We start from the raw sequence: 14,300 nt of genomic DNA, 5'->3' as shown, positions 1-14,300 counted from the left end.
GAAAAACACGACGCTGAAGCTGCAAAAACAGTAGATAATTTCTAACTTTTCAGTGATACGACAATATTTTGTTGTTTCGCGTTCAAGTTCGTATGCATGACATATGAAACACGTACCTCAAATAGAAACTATTTGCATCGTGCAAATATTAAATCTACAATGTTACACCGTGCACTGACAAACTGATCAATTGCAAACGTAACAGTTTGCCTGAAATTGCGCTAGCAATACACCTTGACAGTGTACATGTATAATATGCAGATGCAATTTCTTTTGATAGTGCCTTGAACCAGGTATCTTTTGTTCTAGAACGACGAATGAACTGCCGGTATTAAACTTTGAATTGTAAATGAAATAGTTAAACGCAAGTGCACAAAGCTGATTATATTCCTCTCTCCGTGTTCCTTTGTCCTACAGAGTTCATATTTATACGATTAAACTTACTTTTTACGCGTCATCTGCGGTTGTTGCTGGCAACGAATCCGATTTTCGAGAAATTCGTCAGTATTAATTAAATTCTACGGAGGAGAAAGCCACTCCAGTAGACCATGATGTTTTTTCATGAGGGCTACGAAGAGAATGTAGCGTTTTGTAACTACTTCGATCAGTTTTTAGTTACAAAGCACGAAGTTGAAAATTTCTAACTGGAGACCCATTCCTTATTAGAATGCTCGTTCATTCGGAAAATCGTGAAGTGATAAGTAAAGGGAATTTGAAACAAATGACAAGGAAACGTGAGGAGGCTCAAAGAATATGCAAAAGGGGGGAAAAGTAACCATCAGTGTGCCGCGAATCCATATTTTCACGAATACAATCAAAGAAATCGAACCTAAATGTTCCGAATAATTTTCGTATATTGTATACGTTCGTATAGAGAAAGAAGAGTAAACAACCTTGCAAAATATTTTCGTAGAAATTACATCGAAGCACAACTGGAGAAGGGAAACTCGGAAAACAATTTTATTTCTATTAAATTTCTAATTCTTGATTTTTACCACTTTGTTCGAAATAATTCACGCAGTGATGCATCGTTTCTGCGTCCTCGGGTAAAAAAATCTGCAAGCCAGTGACAGTAGAAGCTACATAGCACTGCTGAAAGCAGTTATTTTCGCGTGGTAATAGGGAACGAAACGCTGATTCCAACATGCATATTTACGCTGTCGTCGGTGTTCTTAAGTAGCTGTCGGAAAATGTTACGCTGCTGCGACATTAACATTTGACATATTGGTCGAGGCTCAGCCTTTATTCCGAAAGTTGGGAGATGAACCCCTGCCTGGGATCGATAGTTCGAAACTACTGATCGTTCAGTTATGTTAAAGTTCGCCGAGTATATAATGGAATTTCAATTGTAAACTGTTACAAAATTTACAATTAATTAGAAGAGAACACGAGCCACGATCCCATTGCGACTTCAAACCTATCGAACAGCACACAGAAAACAATTACGCGACCCACGATTGTAAACTGCGAGAGAAATCGGACTTTGTCCGATCAGTTTGATCGAAAGAAAGCACCGATGATCAAAGGGAACACCTAACGAACTACCAGTGTCAGTTGGTTAATGCGTTTTAATAGTTCTTGATAGTATTCGATGACTAAATAATTAGTTGAACAATAATTGCAAATTAGAGAAAAATAACAAATACTGCGTGTAATATATAATAATGATGTGTTGACTAATGAACACTAATTGTCTTATCACTATCAAGAATCTCGTGTTTCGTTTTTTTCGAAAGCGGATAATATCGAAATGCACTAGTGAAATTAATAACTCAATAAACAAATCACTGCGGGAATTAATTGAATTTTGACTACGTCACTTAACATTTGGCTGAATAATACTTACAATAATTAGAGAAAAGTAAGTTTCGGTAATTAATAATAATTAGTGTGTAAGATACATGATAATAATGATGTTTTGTTAATCATCTTATTGCTGTCAAGATTTTTATATTCAATCTTTTGGAAAGCAAATATAGGTTGACGAATAATATTGAAACGTACTAATGAAATTAATAACTCGATAAACAAACCACTGAGGGAATTAATTGAATTTTGCCCGTGACTACATCGCTTAACATTCCTCTTGTATTTACTGTACAAAATATATAGATCGAGTAACAAATTGAGCCGTGTAAAAGATATTACTTGTTAACTTTTTCAATTTGGTTCGCTCACCTGGTGAGCCGTTATTTCGTCATTTTGTTTAACGAAACATTAGCGGAACCATAGTGATACTGCTACTGAAACGTGAACGTTACACTCGAATGAGTCCACGTCATGCAAAATATCGATATCAAAGCGAGTTTAAATTATGAAGCAGCCGCGTTATCGATTAAATATCGATTACTTATTTGATAAAATTTCAATTAGTTTAATCCTCGATCGCGCTTGTTAACGTTGATAACGTTGAATCATCGCGATTATTTAAGTGCCACGATAAAGTTTTCCGCTCAACGTATACAGTTGAGGCTAATAAACTCAAAGTTACGGCCGCAAAGTGAAAGAAGAAACGAGGCTAGAAGAGGAGAGAAAAATAGTTGGAATATGATTAAATCGTGACCGAGGAGTTCTAACACTTAAAATGCGTCAAGTTGAAACCATCAGTGTTCGTTCAGAAGTCGAAATAATCATTAGCTTGTAATTATTCGAACACATATTGCAAGTTAGCGTTGATTGATTCTGATTATTCTGAAATACACAACGATTTTCAACCAGAAAGAGAAATACCAAACGAAGAGGAAAGAGACGCGGAATTATCATTTTTACGGAATCTTGTCGAGAAGGTGCTCGTTAACGAAAAAAAAAAAAAAACCAACGAACTTTGTGGTAAACGTTATTGCCCGTCGCGAGCGTTATCGACGAGCTTGTTCAGTTTCAAAGTCAGCGGCACGTTCTCGCGAAAGCTTTGAAAATTGAAAATGAAAAGAGAGAATGCGACAGCCAAAGGCGTGCTCCTGGAATTAATTAACAGTTACGTCGGCGAACGCCGCGAGGTGAATGATCCTTAAAGAAAAGAAAAAAAAAAAAAAGAAAGGAAACGATCCGATCCGAATATTTTTCATCCGGTGTACACTCGGTCGAGTTTCGATTGATTAAGACACAGGCAGTCGTCTGGACAACGAGATTAATTTTCGCGGTACAATACCTCGGAAACTTGTTGGAAGAAAAAGGAAAAGGCGGAAAGGCCTGTGCACGTCTACCGAACTGTACGAAATACGAAACTGTTGTGGGTACGAGCGAAGAGGGAACGTGTCCAGTTTCGTTGGTCGAGCGGTAAACGAGAAAAGGGAAGGAATAATTCTCCCCTTTCGAGTCATTCTTTCTCTTCGGCGAAACAGTAAAAGCGACGAATGATACGCGTGTTGCGTCCGCGTCTTTTCATCGCCAGAGACTGATCCGTCGCGTCGTTGTCGGACACGAATTCCATGGGAACGATGCTACTCTTAGCGGGACGAAACTTTCATAGAGATCACTAAAATCACTAAAAAAAAAAAAAAAGGCGAAAGGACGAGACTAACAGGCAACTACTAGCAAAATACGGAATAAGTGAATATTTCTTTCGAACGTGAAACGTACGTTGATCGTGCAGGATGCCGACGTCGCTGGTGACGTTGAACGACGCTGTCCTGTCTGATCGTCGAAGAAAGTCGGAGAGAAGGGAGGGAAAGCTGCTCTTTTTTTTTTTCTTTCTCAACACGGCGTGCTATCTTCCTCTTTCTCTATCTATTCCTCCTTTTCTCTCCCACGATTTCTCCACTTCTCGCACTCCACACTCTTCGCCTGTCGCTTTGCTCTTTGATGCCGCGCGCGCGAGTCACGGTATGCTCACGCTCTATTCCTCTCTTCTTACCCTTAACGCGCTCCCTCTCTCTCTCTCTCTCTCTCTTTATTTCTCTCAATCTCTCTCTCTCTCTCTCTGTTTCTCTTCCACCCTCCCTGTCACTCTCTCTCTCTCTCTCTCTCTCTTCTCTCTCGCTCGCTCGTTCGCTCGTTCGCCTTATCGTTCGCTCTTTGTCACTGATACGCGAGAGGCAACATAGCGACAACGTCGTCCACGAAAGGGTTCCGGGGAGGTAGGGAAAAAAGCAACGAAACGAAGAACGCGACACCGGTACCACGGGGTGGACTGAAGTTCCTACGAGCGCCGGTCAGATTCTTATAGCCTGGCGTCGGGGCGCAGGCGCTGATCGAGCTTCTCGCCGCCTAGGGATGGGCCGGTACGTTTCGAAAAGAGGTGTTGATCCTCTTCTGTCGACCGATCGACTTTTCATCGGAGGATGAACCACGAAAACAGCTTGCCACGAGAACCTTTCTTCTTTACACTTCGGATACTTTTCCTGTCATTTTCCCCTTGGACAGCCGCTCGCCCGCGGAGCCAGAGTTCAACCCTGGCGAGACCGTCGATATCCAGCGATGCTCTCGGTTTCTCTCGCATTGCGTCGAATGTTATTGCAGAAATTGCAACCCGTCCGTCTCCGTCGTTCGTCCGCGTACCCACCGCCGAATATGTTTGTCACCGTCTAACATCGATGAATCAAGCGTACCGAATCGATATGGACGTTGCCTTGCCGCAACGTGTTCGGAAAATGTTGGGAAACGTGATCGTTTCGAAGGAGATATTCCAGGATAATGTACGACTAAAAGCACAGAGACCGACGCGAGAGAGAACGTGGAGATTCGATTTTCGTTTTAATTTTATATACGACATTATCCTTCTCTCTTTTTTTTTTTTTTTTTGGCAACGTTATTTGATTTGAAGCGATTTTTAATTCGAATCGGTGAAAGGGGGTTGCAAAGCACTTATCGTCCTTCAGCTTTTTGGATTATTTCAAAACGCTAGATTAACGAGTAGTTTCCTTTTTTACTTTATACCAAATGAATTATCAGCGATGATTATAACGAGATATCTTTTACGTATCAGCTATGTATTTACTGTGACGTGCAAAAGTTTTTAATCCGATCAATTTTTCACTTTACACTTCAAAAGAGATATTTAAATGAATTTTAATTGATACTGGATGTAGAGAGCGTAAAAGGAAACACTACAGGAAATGAATAATTAAAGATAAAATTATTTTAAATATTGATTTTTGAATACAAAGTGAAAAATCCATTTGATCAAAAGCTTTTATCCACTACTATAGCTTTTTGTACTTTTTCAATAATTAGTCATACGAATGTCATATGAATTTCAAATAGAACGAAGTAAATCATTGTCATTATTAATAACGAAGTAAATGTTAAAGCACGTAAAATTATGAATGGTGCGTTTACGGACATTGAACTTATTTTTTCTATAAAAATTTTATGAGAATGTTTATATAAACTTCTGCATTTCGCTTATGATAATAATTGCGCGTTCTTTTCTAATATTGTCTACTTTTAATTAAAACAAGCAAAGAATTGCTTCCGTATTCTAACGAATTTCGGAATTTTTGTGCTCGATGTAAATAATTGTGCTCCCAGAAATTTAACCCTCTCTAACATCGTGAAACTCATAGTGTACGTTTATTCATTGAAATTCTAAAAATTTTATTTTTGCAGCTTGTTTCATTTAATCGATGCGATAGAAAATTATCAATTCACAATAATTATTAGTTCCCAGTTCTTAAGTAAACGAAATTCTAATATTGCCAAATTAAAAGTTAAAGTGGAATCTCTGATAAAAAAAAATTTAATCACGCACGACATAGGTATTATATTAAAAATATAAAATAGAGTTTTCAATGAAAACTGGTGGTTAATAGAGTGTACTTTCTTTTGTAAGAAAACTGCTGGTTTACCAAGGCGATTCATTTTCTGGTTTTATTGTAAGTGCTCTTACTCACAGTCATTTCGGAATGAACAGAAGGTACTCTTGTCTTTTTTACCCGGCGACAAATCCTCCAGGAACAATGTCCTCCATTTTTTAGAGTAACGCAACATCAAGTTACTTGCCACCTATAAATTCTTTCGCACATTTTCCAAACAATCGATCTTACGACATTGGTTATCAGTCACTCCTGATTATCTGGATTACGAACGTTCCTTATTTTCACGCGCAGGCTAAATTTTAGGTCGTAAATCGTACACGTAAGCGAAATGAAGCTAATTGCATTCTGCGATCCTTAAATGCGTCGTTTATAATGTAAAATCAAAAAGTTTGGAACTTGGATTGAATTATATCAATTCCAATCAAAATTTGAATATGCAAAAATGTACGGAGCACAAGTAACTGTATTCGTTGTGTGATTTCTAATGATTTAAATTTCTATTTAAGATTTATTTCGTTAATCCTGTTAATCACGAAGACATAAAAATCTATAGTTTAACGAGGACGAATAACGATATTAGTAAATCAATGCAATATTTACCAACGTCAGAACTACTTTCCCTTTGATTTCTTATAATACACCGAGAACAAAATATTAAAATCTCCAAACAGAAGATAAAATTTAAGCAAACAGTAGAAAACAGTAGAATAACAAAAACGATAAATTTTAAACAATAAGTATTCATGTTGCGAGACAGATAGTCGATACGAAAAAAACGCGACATCACTTTTAATTAGAAGAACAAAGTACAGAGAATAAGATTAATGCTTTCTCTCTTGCTTAGTTCGACGTTAAACATAATTATTATAAATGTTTAACACGTGAGAGAAATAATTATTACTTATAACCATTTACTTATAACCGTATCACATAGTATTAAATATGTACTGTAATATTAAATATATAATACCACTTTTATAATATTAAATATGTACTGTAATATTAAATATGTAATACCACTTTTCAACGAAGTGTAAAATGGAGTGAGCATTCATGCTGCAATAGAAGAATACTGTAAATGTTAGCGATTGTGTAGAAGATTGATGATCGACCGTACAGATTCTTTCATCGAATAATGTTCTCCTTCCCTCGAATCTTATGATCTTCAATGGATTAACTATTATCAATTTTTCATCCTCAAATTTAGGAGACAGGTTTTTCTAAAAAAATATTTTCAAATAAAGACAGAGAAAAATGGGACGCGGAATCGGTTTTTGTAGATTACGAATATAACTTTTTTTCCAGTAGGTGAGAGGAATTTCTAGTTTCTTCTGGTTTCTTTCCCAAAGAAAAGTATTTCCGTTTTAACTAAATTTTTATAAAAAAAACTTACAACTAGAAGTAACTTGAACGAATAATAAAATAAATTTTCATGTTAGAATGATTACGCAACAAATATAAAAATGACAAATTATATAGTTTGCAATATTGCATTCAGTTGTAAACGAAAGCTTTTATTTGTATTTTTTATGTTGCTAATAAAAATTCGGAGAATTTAGTGAATTTAAATTGCTATTTTTCGTGGTTACAATTCCCGAGCAGCCTCATAATTTCTCAAAATATAGTTCTTTTAGCCATTAAAAGTCAGTCTTTTGAATCGTGCATCATTTTATCGGTAATTAGTTATCTCCGGGGTAGATTTAATTCCATTTTATAATTCGTACTCAGTTTTAAAATTAGCATGCTAATGTTCTTCTAAAAAAATTTGGCTAAATCAATTCAAATTTACTATTTTATATTCAAAAATTACTAAACATTCTTGAATTTCAAATGAGCAAAAATATCTTATAATCTGACATACAGATAATATCTGGCGCTTAATAAATAAATGAATAATACAGAATTGTATGATGCTATTCATTGTGTAATCTCATTTTGATTAAAGTTTTGATTAAAGTTAAAATGAAATGAATGAAAATACTTTCTACCTTGAATTGGAATTCTATCGTCAATTTTCCATCTTTTCTTCTTTTATTTAATACAGGAAGAATAACTCTCGAACAACGGTGAAAAATATCAGACGAATGAGAACATATAAATTTCTCGACTAAAAATTTCTCGTATTATATTCGGTATACAAGATGCAGTAAATCATATTAGAACATTGTATCCATTTCGTTAATTAACGATACTTGTTTGAATGGTCAAAGTTACTACGAATAAATGTTTTTACCAACAATTCAACTAGTATTAAATGCCGGTACGCTGCAGCATCCGATATCATTAAGAGCGCTTCACTATCTAGAATCTAGATGAAGATTTACACTTCAGCATACTATCATTGTTGAGAAGATCATGTACTTGTATCTTATTGTTTTCTTTTTCTACGTTATCATAGCGCTTCGTATTGACAAGTACCTACATTTCAATATCTTACTCATATTTCTTTGAATTTTAATTACAAATTTTATCATTGAATTAAACCCGTTTCTTATTCAAACAATTTCCCATAGAAACTAACTCTTGACACTTAATTGTATTTGTGCTTTTAGGCTTGCAGAAAATCTACGAAAGTTCTGGAATACTTCATTGTTCATGTTTCTACAACAGCAATTATGCAGTAAATTTCTATGTCAAATGTTTAGATGTTTCTTCAAGAAAGGTAAAAATAAAATACATGAAATATAATTCTGCCCTCTATTTTATAAACTGTGTACTAGCGGATGTTGGCGTAAAATATCTTCTACGTACTAACAATAAGAAAAATTATGCACACACGAAAGACAATTCTTTAAGAATGATGTGTCGCGTCCAAGTGACCTTAACTATTTATGTTACTATCTACGTGACTCAAGAACACCTTGTCATCTTTATCCTCCGGGCAACTAATAGCCTCGATTCTCGAAATGTCTTTTTACCTGACCGGGCTACCTTTTTTTTTTTTTTTTTTGTATATAGTTCAAGAGTACTCGTAAAAGATTATATCTCCTGAAACAACTGCGTTGCATTGTTACTTGTACTGTTAAAAGTAATTTCACGATAATCATAGTTATTAAAGTTATGCACGTATGTTATTTTAAATATCAGTCATATAACAAATGTATAATACAATTTTTAATTTTAATTGTAAAACCAGAATCATTACGCTGTACAACAATAAAGCAAGATATTGTTGTACGATAATATCATAATTAAAAAATGAGTAAAAGTAAAATATTTCTTAACAAAGTTGAAATTCTTTAAGAATAAAACTGCATGTATTTTCGTGTGAAGTATTACGTTTGCTGCAAGTATGTATGTTTCATTTTTCAAAATATGAGATAAGAATAACACACGTACATTAAAATTAATTAATCGATATTAGTAATTACTCTTCTAAATATATTATACCGTTTATATTTAATATAATGCGCATCAGATGTCGCTTTGGCACACGTGCGAACTATAAGCCCTATCTAGACTTAATGAGTAAACCTTATGTTAACTGTTATGTCCCATAGGAAACAAGGCGCTGACCGCGAAATGTGAAATGCATTTATACTTAAATGAGCACGAACGTCGTGGAAATCTTATTTTGCTAGTGTTAGAATATTCAAGATAATAATGAGTTGGGAAATCAGCTGTGCCGATATGTGTCGAGCTTGTATGAAAGTTGACGGCGTTCTTCTCCCTATGTATGACGACGACACGATTAGTCAGAAAAATTTGCCCGATAAGCTCGCAGAACTTGCATCGATACAGGTTATATTTCTTTCTTTTTTAATTCATTAAATACTTAATTGTTCTTTTACAGTGAATCGTGTGCAAATTCATAACCCTGTACATAACCTCAAAACTGATGTTATCAGATTCATTTGTTAGACTTATATGTGCCTGCTATTTATTCTGCAATGACAAGTATCTATAGATATTCTAATGAAAAGGACGAATTTTATGTTTGAGCACTACCGAATAATTTCATTCTAACTTAAATTCTAAGAAATGAAGAGATTGTTTTTATTAACTGTAGCATTTATATTACTTATATGTATCAGTTAAGTTATTTAAGATGCTTCAATTTTTTAAACAGATTGATAGGTTTGATGGATTACCAAATATGCTTTGTGCAAAGTGTGCTTATCGCACAGATGCATTTTACAGCTTTAAGCTGCAAGTCCAAGCTACTGAAAAGAAACTTCGTAAAATGTTTGAAACCCAAATCCGTTATAACATAAAGGTAAGATGTTTGCTATATTATGTAATTAAGTCTCTTAAAATGTAATTTCCCTGTTCATGACTTTAATACTACCCTACTTCAATCATGAATTAATACTTTGTTAATGCATCTGTACTGATATAGTAATGTTATTAAGTATATTGACTTAATTTTGTTTTGCTTCCTAATCTAAATACTATCCATTGATGTACCAGATCATAGACTTCCAAATTGTGGATTGTATTGTAAACTAATGTATCTGTTTATTAGTAGTGTAAACTAATAGTAGACTAATTGATGAAGTAGTGTAAACTGTAGTAGACTAATTGATGAACAATTACTAATTGAGTAATTTATATTTGGTTCTAAATAATTACACAATCAAAAAAATTAATTATATTGTTTAAACTATTGTTGTTTCAGTCAATATGGTCAATTTACCAAAAACTTTATCCAAAACTTTATCAAAAATAATGTAGGTTTATATTAGGAGCAGAATTTATTTCATTAGTAAAAATTCTTATATTTTTGCAGTACTTCATATGCAATACTTCATATGTTTTCTTTCCAAAGCGAAAAACAATTATTTTACTAATTACTAGAAATATTCGTAATTGTTCATTTACGATATTTTTAAAAACTTGTTTCGTTCTCATCCTTCTCATCTTCGTTCGTTTGATGGTATTAGATCAACTTGACACATTTAGCGTTACATCATTAATAATAGTTATTAAATTATCTAGAAAAATGTAGAATCAAGTATAAAAATATTCGTCAAGTGTAAGAAAATCAGGAAGCAAGTAATGTGGAAGCATTCTCATCATTCTCAACTTGTTGCTATTGCTTTTCAGGAGGAGCCAATGGGCAATGACTTTGAACAGGCTGGCTCAGAACAATCGGACGAATTATTAGAAATGAAATTAGTAGGTAACAAAGAAGTTATTAAGTCTACCAATGGTACAGATAATTCCGAAGAATTTTTACCTGAGCGAATCAACGTAAACTACAAAGAAGAGCAATCTCTAGACCTCGATGTATCCGAATTTGTAGAAGAGAACGGCGAATTTAATAAGGCTGGCATATCCGAGTTGAAAGGTATTATTATTTCAAAGTTATCAGGAGCGGAGCTCAATCAAGATAAACGACTGAAAGGCGAGATACCTGACGAGATCTCAAAAATTTTGGAATCCCAGCAGTTAGATTATACGATAATGTATATACCAGAAGATGTTTCTTTGGAGCATGTGGAGCATGTGGAGCATGTGAATACCGATAGTACGTTTTCTTGCGATGCTGTGATTAAATTAGAGAGTAACAAAAAGATTGTCGAGGCTGACTGTAATGGGGAACTTTTACGCGAGACGGTGGACAACGAGGAATTTTTAAATGTGTCTAATGAGAAAGCTGCGGGAACGAAGAAGGAGGATAATAAAACAAACAGCGACGAGGCAGCTTGGAAATCTACAATTCCAGAGGAAAAGTCGAAAGAAAGGGTAAATGGGAGAAACAAGCAAAAAGTTTCGTCAGAATCGAGTCAACAACTAGAAGAGAGCGACGATTCCGATTCCGATTATTTCGTTGACCCCAAAGATAACATACTAGGTAGCTTGAACGATACAATAACAAGAATAAAGGAGATAAAACTCGAAGATGACGTGATACAGTATCAATGCACTCTATGTTTGCAAAATTATGATAAATTAACTGGTGTCTTGTTGCATACCATAGACAATCACGTACCGAGTAGCGGCCCATTCTTTTGCGTGGTATGCGAGAAAGACTGCGAGAGTCACAGAGAATTGCGTGCGCACGTTAAGACGCATACAGGCCAGTTCCCTTACTCTTGTTTCATATGCAACAAAGCGTATACGATGAAGAGGTACCTAAAGAGACACATGGTGTGCCACACAGACTTTCCTAGGCATCGGTGTCCGAAATGCGGCCTCAGATTCAAAATTAAGTCAGAGCTGGAAACCCACGTCACAACGCATATACGCGGTGCGCCTTATGCTTGTAGTCAATGTCCACGATTATTCAATCACAAAGGTAATTATAAGCGGCATTTGATTACTCATTTGGATCCGCAAGGTCTTCATTTACCCAAGTATCCCTGTAAAGTTTGCGGGAAGAGATTTTTGAATAATCGCACTTTGGAAACACATATGCGCGTACACACCGGCGAGAAACCGTTTAAATGCGAGATATGTGAACGATCGTTCTCGCAACAAGGGAATTTGCTGAACCATGTAAGAATTCACTCGAATCCGCGTTGTTACACGTGCGAGGTTTGCGGGAAACGATTCAACCAAAGAGCTACTTTGAGAGATCATAGTCTCTTACATACTGGGGAAAAGCCATACGTTTGTAATGTTTGCGGAATAGCGTTTACATTTAGCGCCGCGTTGAGACGTCACATGTGGACTCACACTGGTGGAAAACCATTTGGATGTGAAATCTGTAGTGCTCGTTTCGTTGGAAAATATGATTTGCGACGACATATGAGGATACACACAGATAGACCAAAGACGAAACGAAGAAAAAACGTAATTAAGTCGAACAATGACCAGGAAGAAGTGAAAGAAGAAAATATAGAGGAGGATGTTCCAGTTTCAGAACACCCTGATACAGAGACCGTTTTGATAGAACAGGTTTTGTTAACGCAGAACGCAACACAAGTTGCACAACAAGAATCTGAGAAGGAAAATGTTGATGCTCTTTTTAATCTTATACAATATGGCTAATAAAGCCTCTTATTTTTATCATACTTATATCACATAAATATTAGGTCCAATTTTCTTAATTTACACTAACTTTATCACAAATATTATCTAAAAGATATTAAAAGATACACCTCAAAATTGTACATAACATGTACTTTGAAAGAAACAATGAAAGAAACCAGTTTTATATAATGAGAATGCTATATTATTATATTTTAAAAGAAGATATTTTTGTGAAATAAATATATACTATCTACAAAACGTTAACAATGAATATTTATGATTCTGATAGAATTTTATAAATTTGCAAATGGAAAGTAAAAGACGTGCTATTTGTGATTTGTATTTATAACGCTATGAAGTGTATCTTTGAAATTTTCTTAATTTCACGAATATTATTTGTTTATTTACATATAATAACAAAAATATTTAAATTTCATGAACGACTAGATAAACTTTAAATATACTCATAATGATATCAATGAATTATACATTTGAATATATTTATTGTTTATGTTCATAATTTTGTAAAATAAATGTATTACCATATTAGTTTATAGAAGTAAGACAGCGAAACTGTTTTAAAATTATTATTAACTAGGAGTAAATGCAGTATGAATGCAAAATGTTGTATATAAAATAATAGCATTGTATTATATTATTTATTAATATTAGGTGTAGTATAAAATATAATATATAAAAAATGTACTTTGCAATACCAAAATTTCATTTAATTAGAAAGATTAGATAAAATTTACGTGATTCTTTTATCGAAATAGGTACATACAGTTATATAGTATATGTAATGAAAGTAATTACGAAAACCTAAATGATACATAAGTATATCAAACAAGAAATTTACTATAATGAAGCTTTTTGACTCTATTTTTTTATATAAATTTATCATTTTTTAAAAAGTTAATATTTTCAATAGCTATATCATAATTGATGAAAACTGAATATTATTAAATAAAATAAGCTGAATTTAATGAAATTCATATGTAATTACATAACATAATTACATTATATAATTTGAAAATAATTTCTAACCTACATATGATTCTTCTAATTATAATTTTGTAAAAGACTGTGGATGTTTTAGATAAATATAATTTTGTTAATTTTAAATACTAAAGATGGGATTAGTAACGAATGTCAGTTATTGTACTTATTGTATTTTTTTTTAATTCGTATAAGAATTTTTAAGTTTAATCTACACATGCAGATATAATCTAAAACATTTGCACATGTCCAGTAGTGATAGATGCTATTTATATTTAAAAGAATAAATAAATTGATTTAAGATTAATATGTACTGAAATGTTTTAAAGATAATAAGTATTATATTTTGAATTGTGTATAAGATTCCTTTCTTTAAAAAAGACATTTTTATGTTTGGTTGAAAGGGTATTTTGTATTATTTTTATAATTATGTAAATTAATACAGAATGAGTATTTGAGAATTGCAAACATTGTATACACTATGTACATAATTTTGTAGCACAGTATATTTCAAAACATATAATTTACAAATTTATAACTTCATGTAAGAAGATACTGAATAATAATAATAGAAAAGAGATTTGCAAGTAAAGAAATATCATTATGCATTTGTAAAAATGTATATCA

The 14,300-nt window shown here is 33.5% G+C and overlaps 2 protein-coding genes across 2 annotated transcripts in view; one reads left to right on the top strand and one right to left on the bottom strand.

Moving 5' to 3' along the window:
- The window catches only part of LOC122528920 (metabotropic glutamate receptor 7-like), a 52,006-nt gene extending 48,082 nt beyond the window's left edge, over positions 1–3,924 (bottom strand). The window contains exon 1 of the mRNA XM_043654564.1: positions 3,580–3,924. The gene's annotated coding sequence lies outside the window, so the exon portion shown is untranslated. The remainder of the gene's footprint in view (positions 1–3,579) is intronic.
- A 5,280-nt stretch (positions 3,925–9,204) lies between these two features.
- LOC122528909 (zinc finger protein 37 homolog) lies at positions 9,205–12,817 on the top strand. The gene is made up of 3 exons (XM_043654537.1): positions 9,205–9,497; positions 9,826–9,972; positions 10,803–12,817. The coding sequence occupies exons 1-3, from the start codon at positions 9,360–9,362 to the stop codon at positions 12,690–12,692; spliced, it is 2,175 nt and encodes a 724-aa protein (XP_043510472.1). The 5' UTR covers positions 9,205–9,359; the 3' UTR covers positions 12,693–12,817.
- The last annotated feature ends 1,483 nt before the right edge of the window (positions 12,818–14,300 follow it).

This window comes from Frieseomelitta varia, unplaced genomic scaffold, assembly GCF_011392965.1.
Source record: "Frieseomelitta varia isolate USP_RPSP 00005682 unplaced genomic scaffold, Fvar_1.2 scaffold_130, whole genome shotgun sequence".
NCBI classification, from domain to species: Eukaryota; Metazoa; Arthropoda; class Insecta; order Hymenoptera; family Apidae; genus Frieseomelitta; species Frieseomelitta varia.
This window is presented reverse-complemented; position numbering and strand designations above follow the sequence as displayed.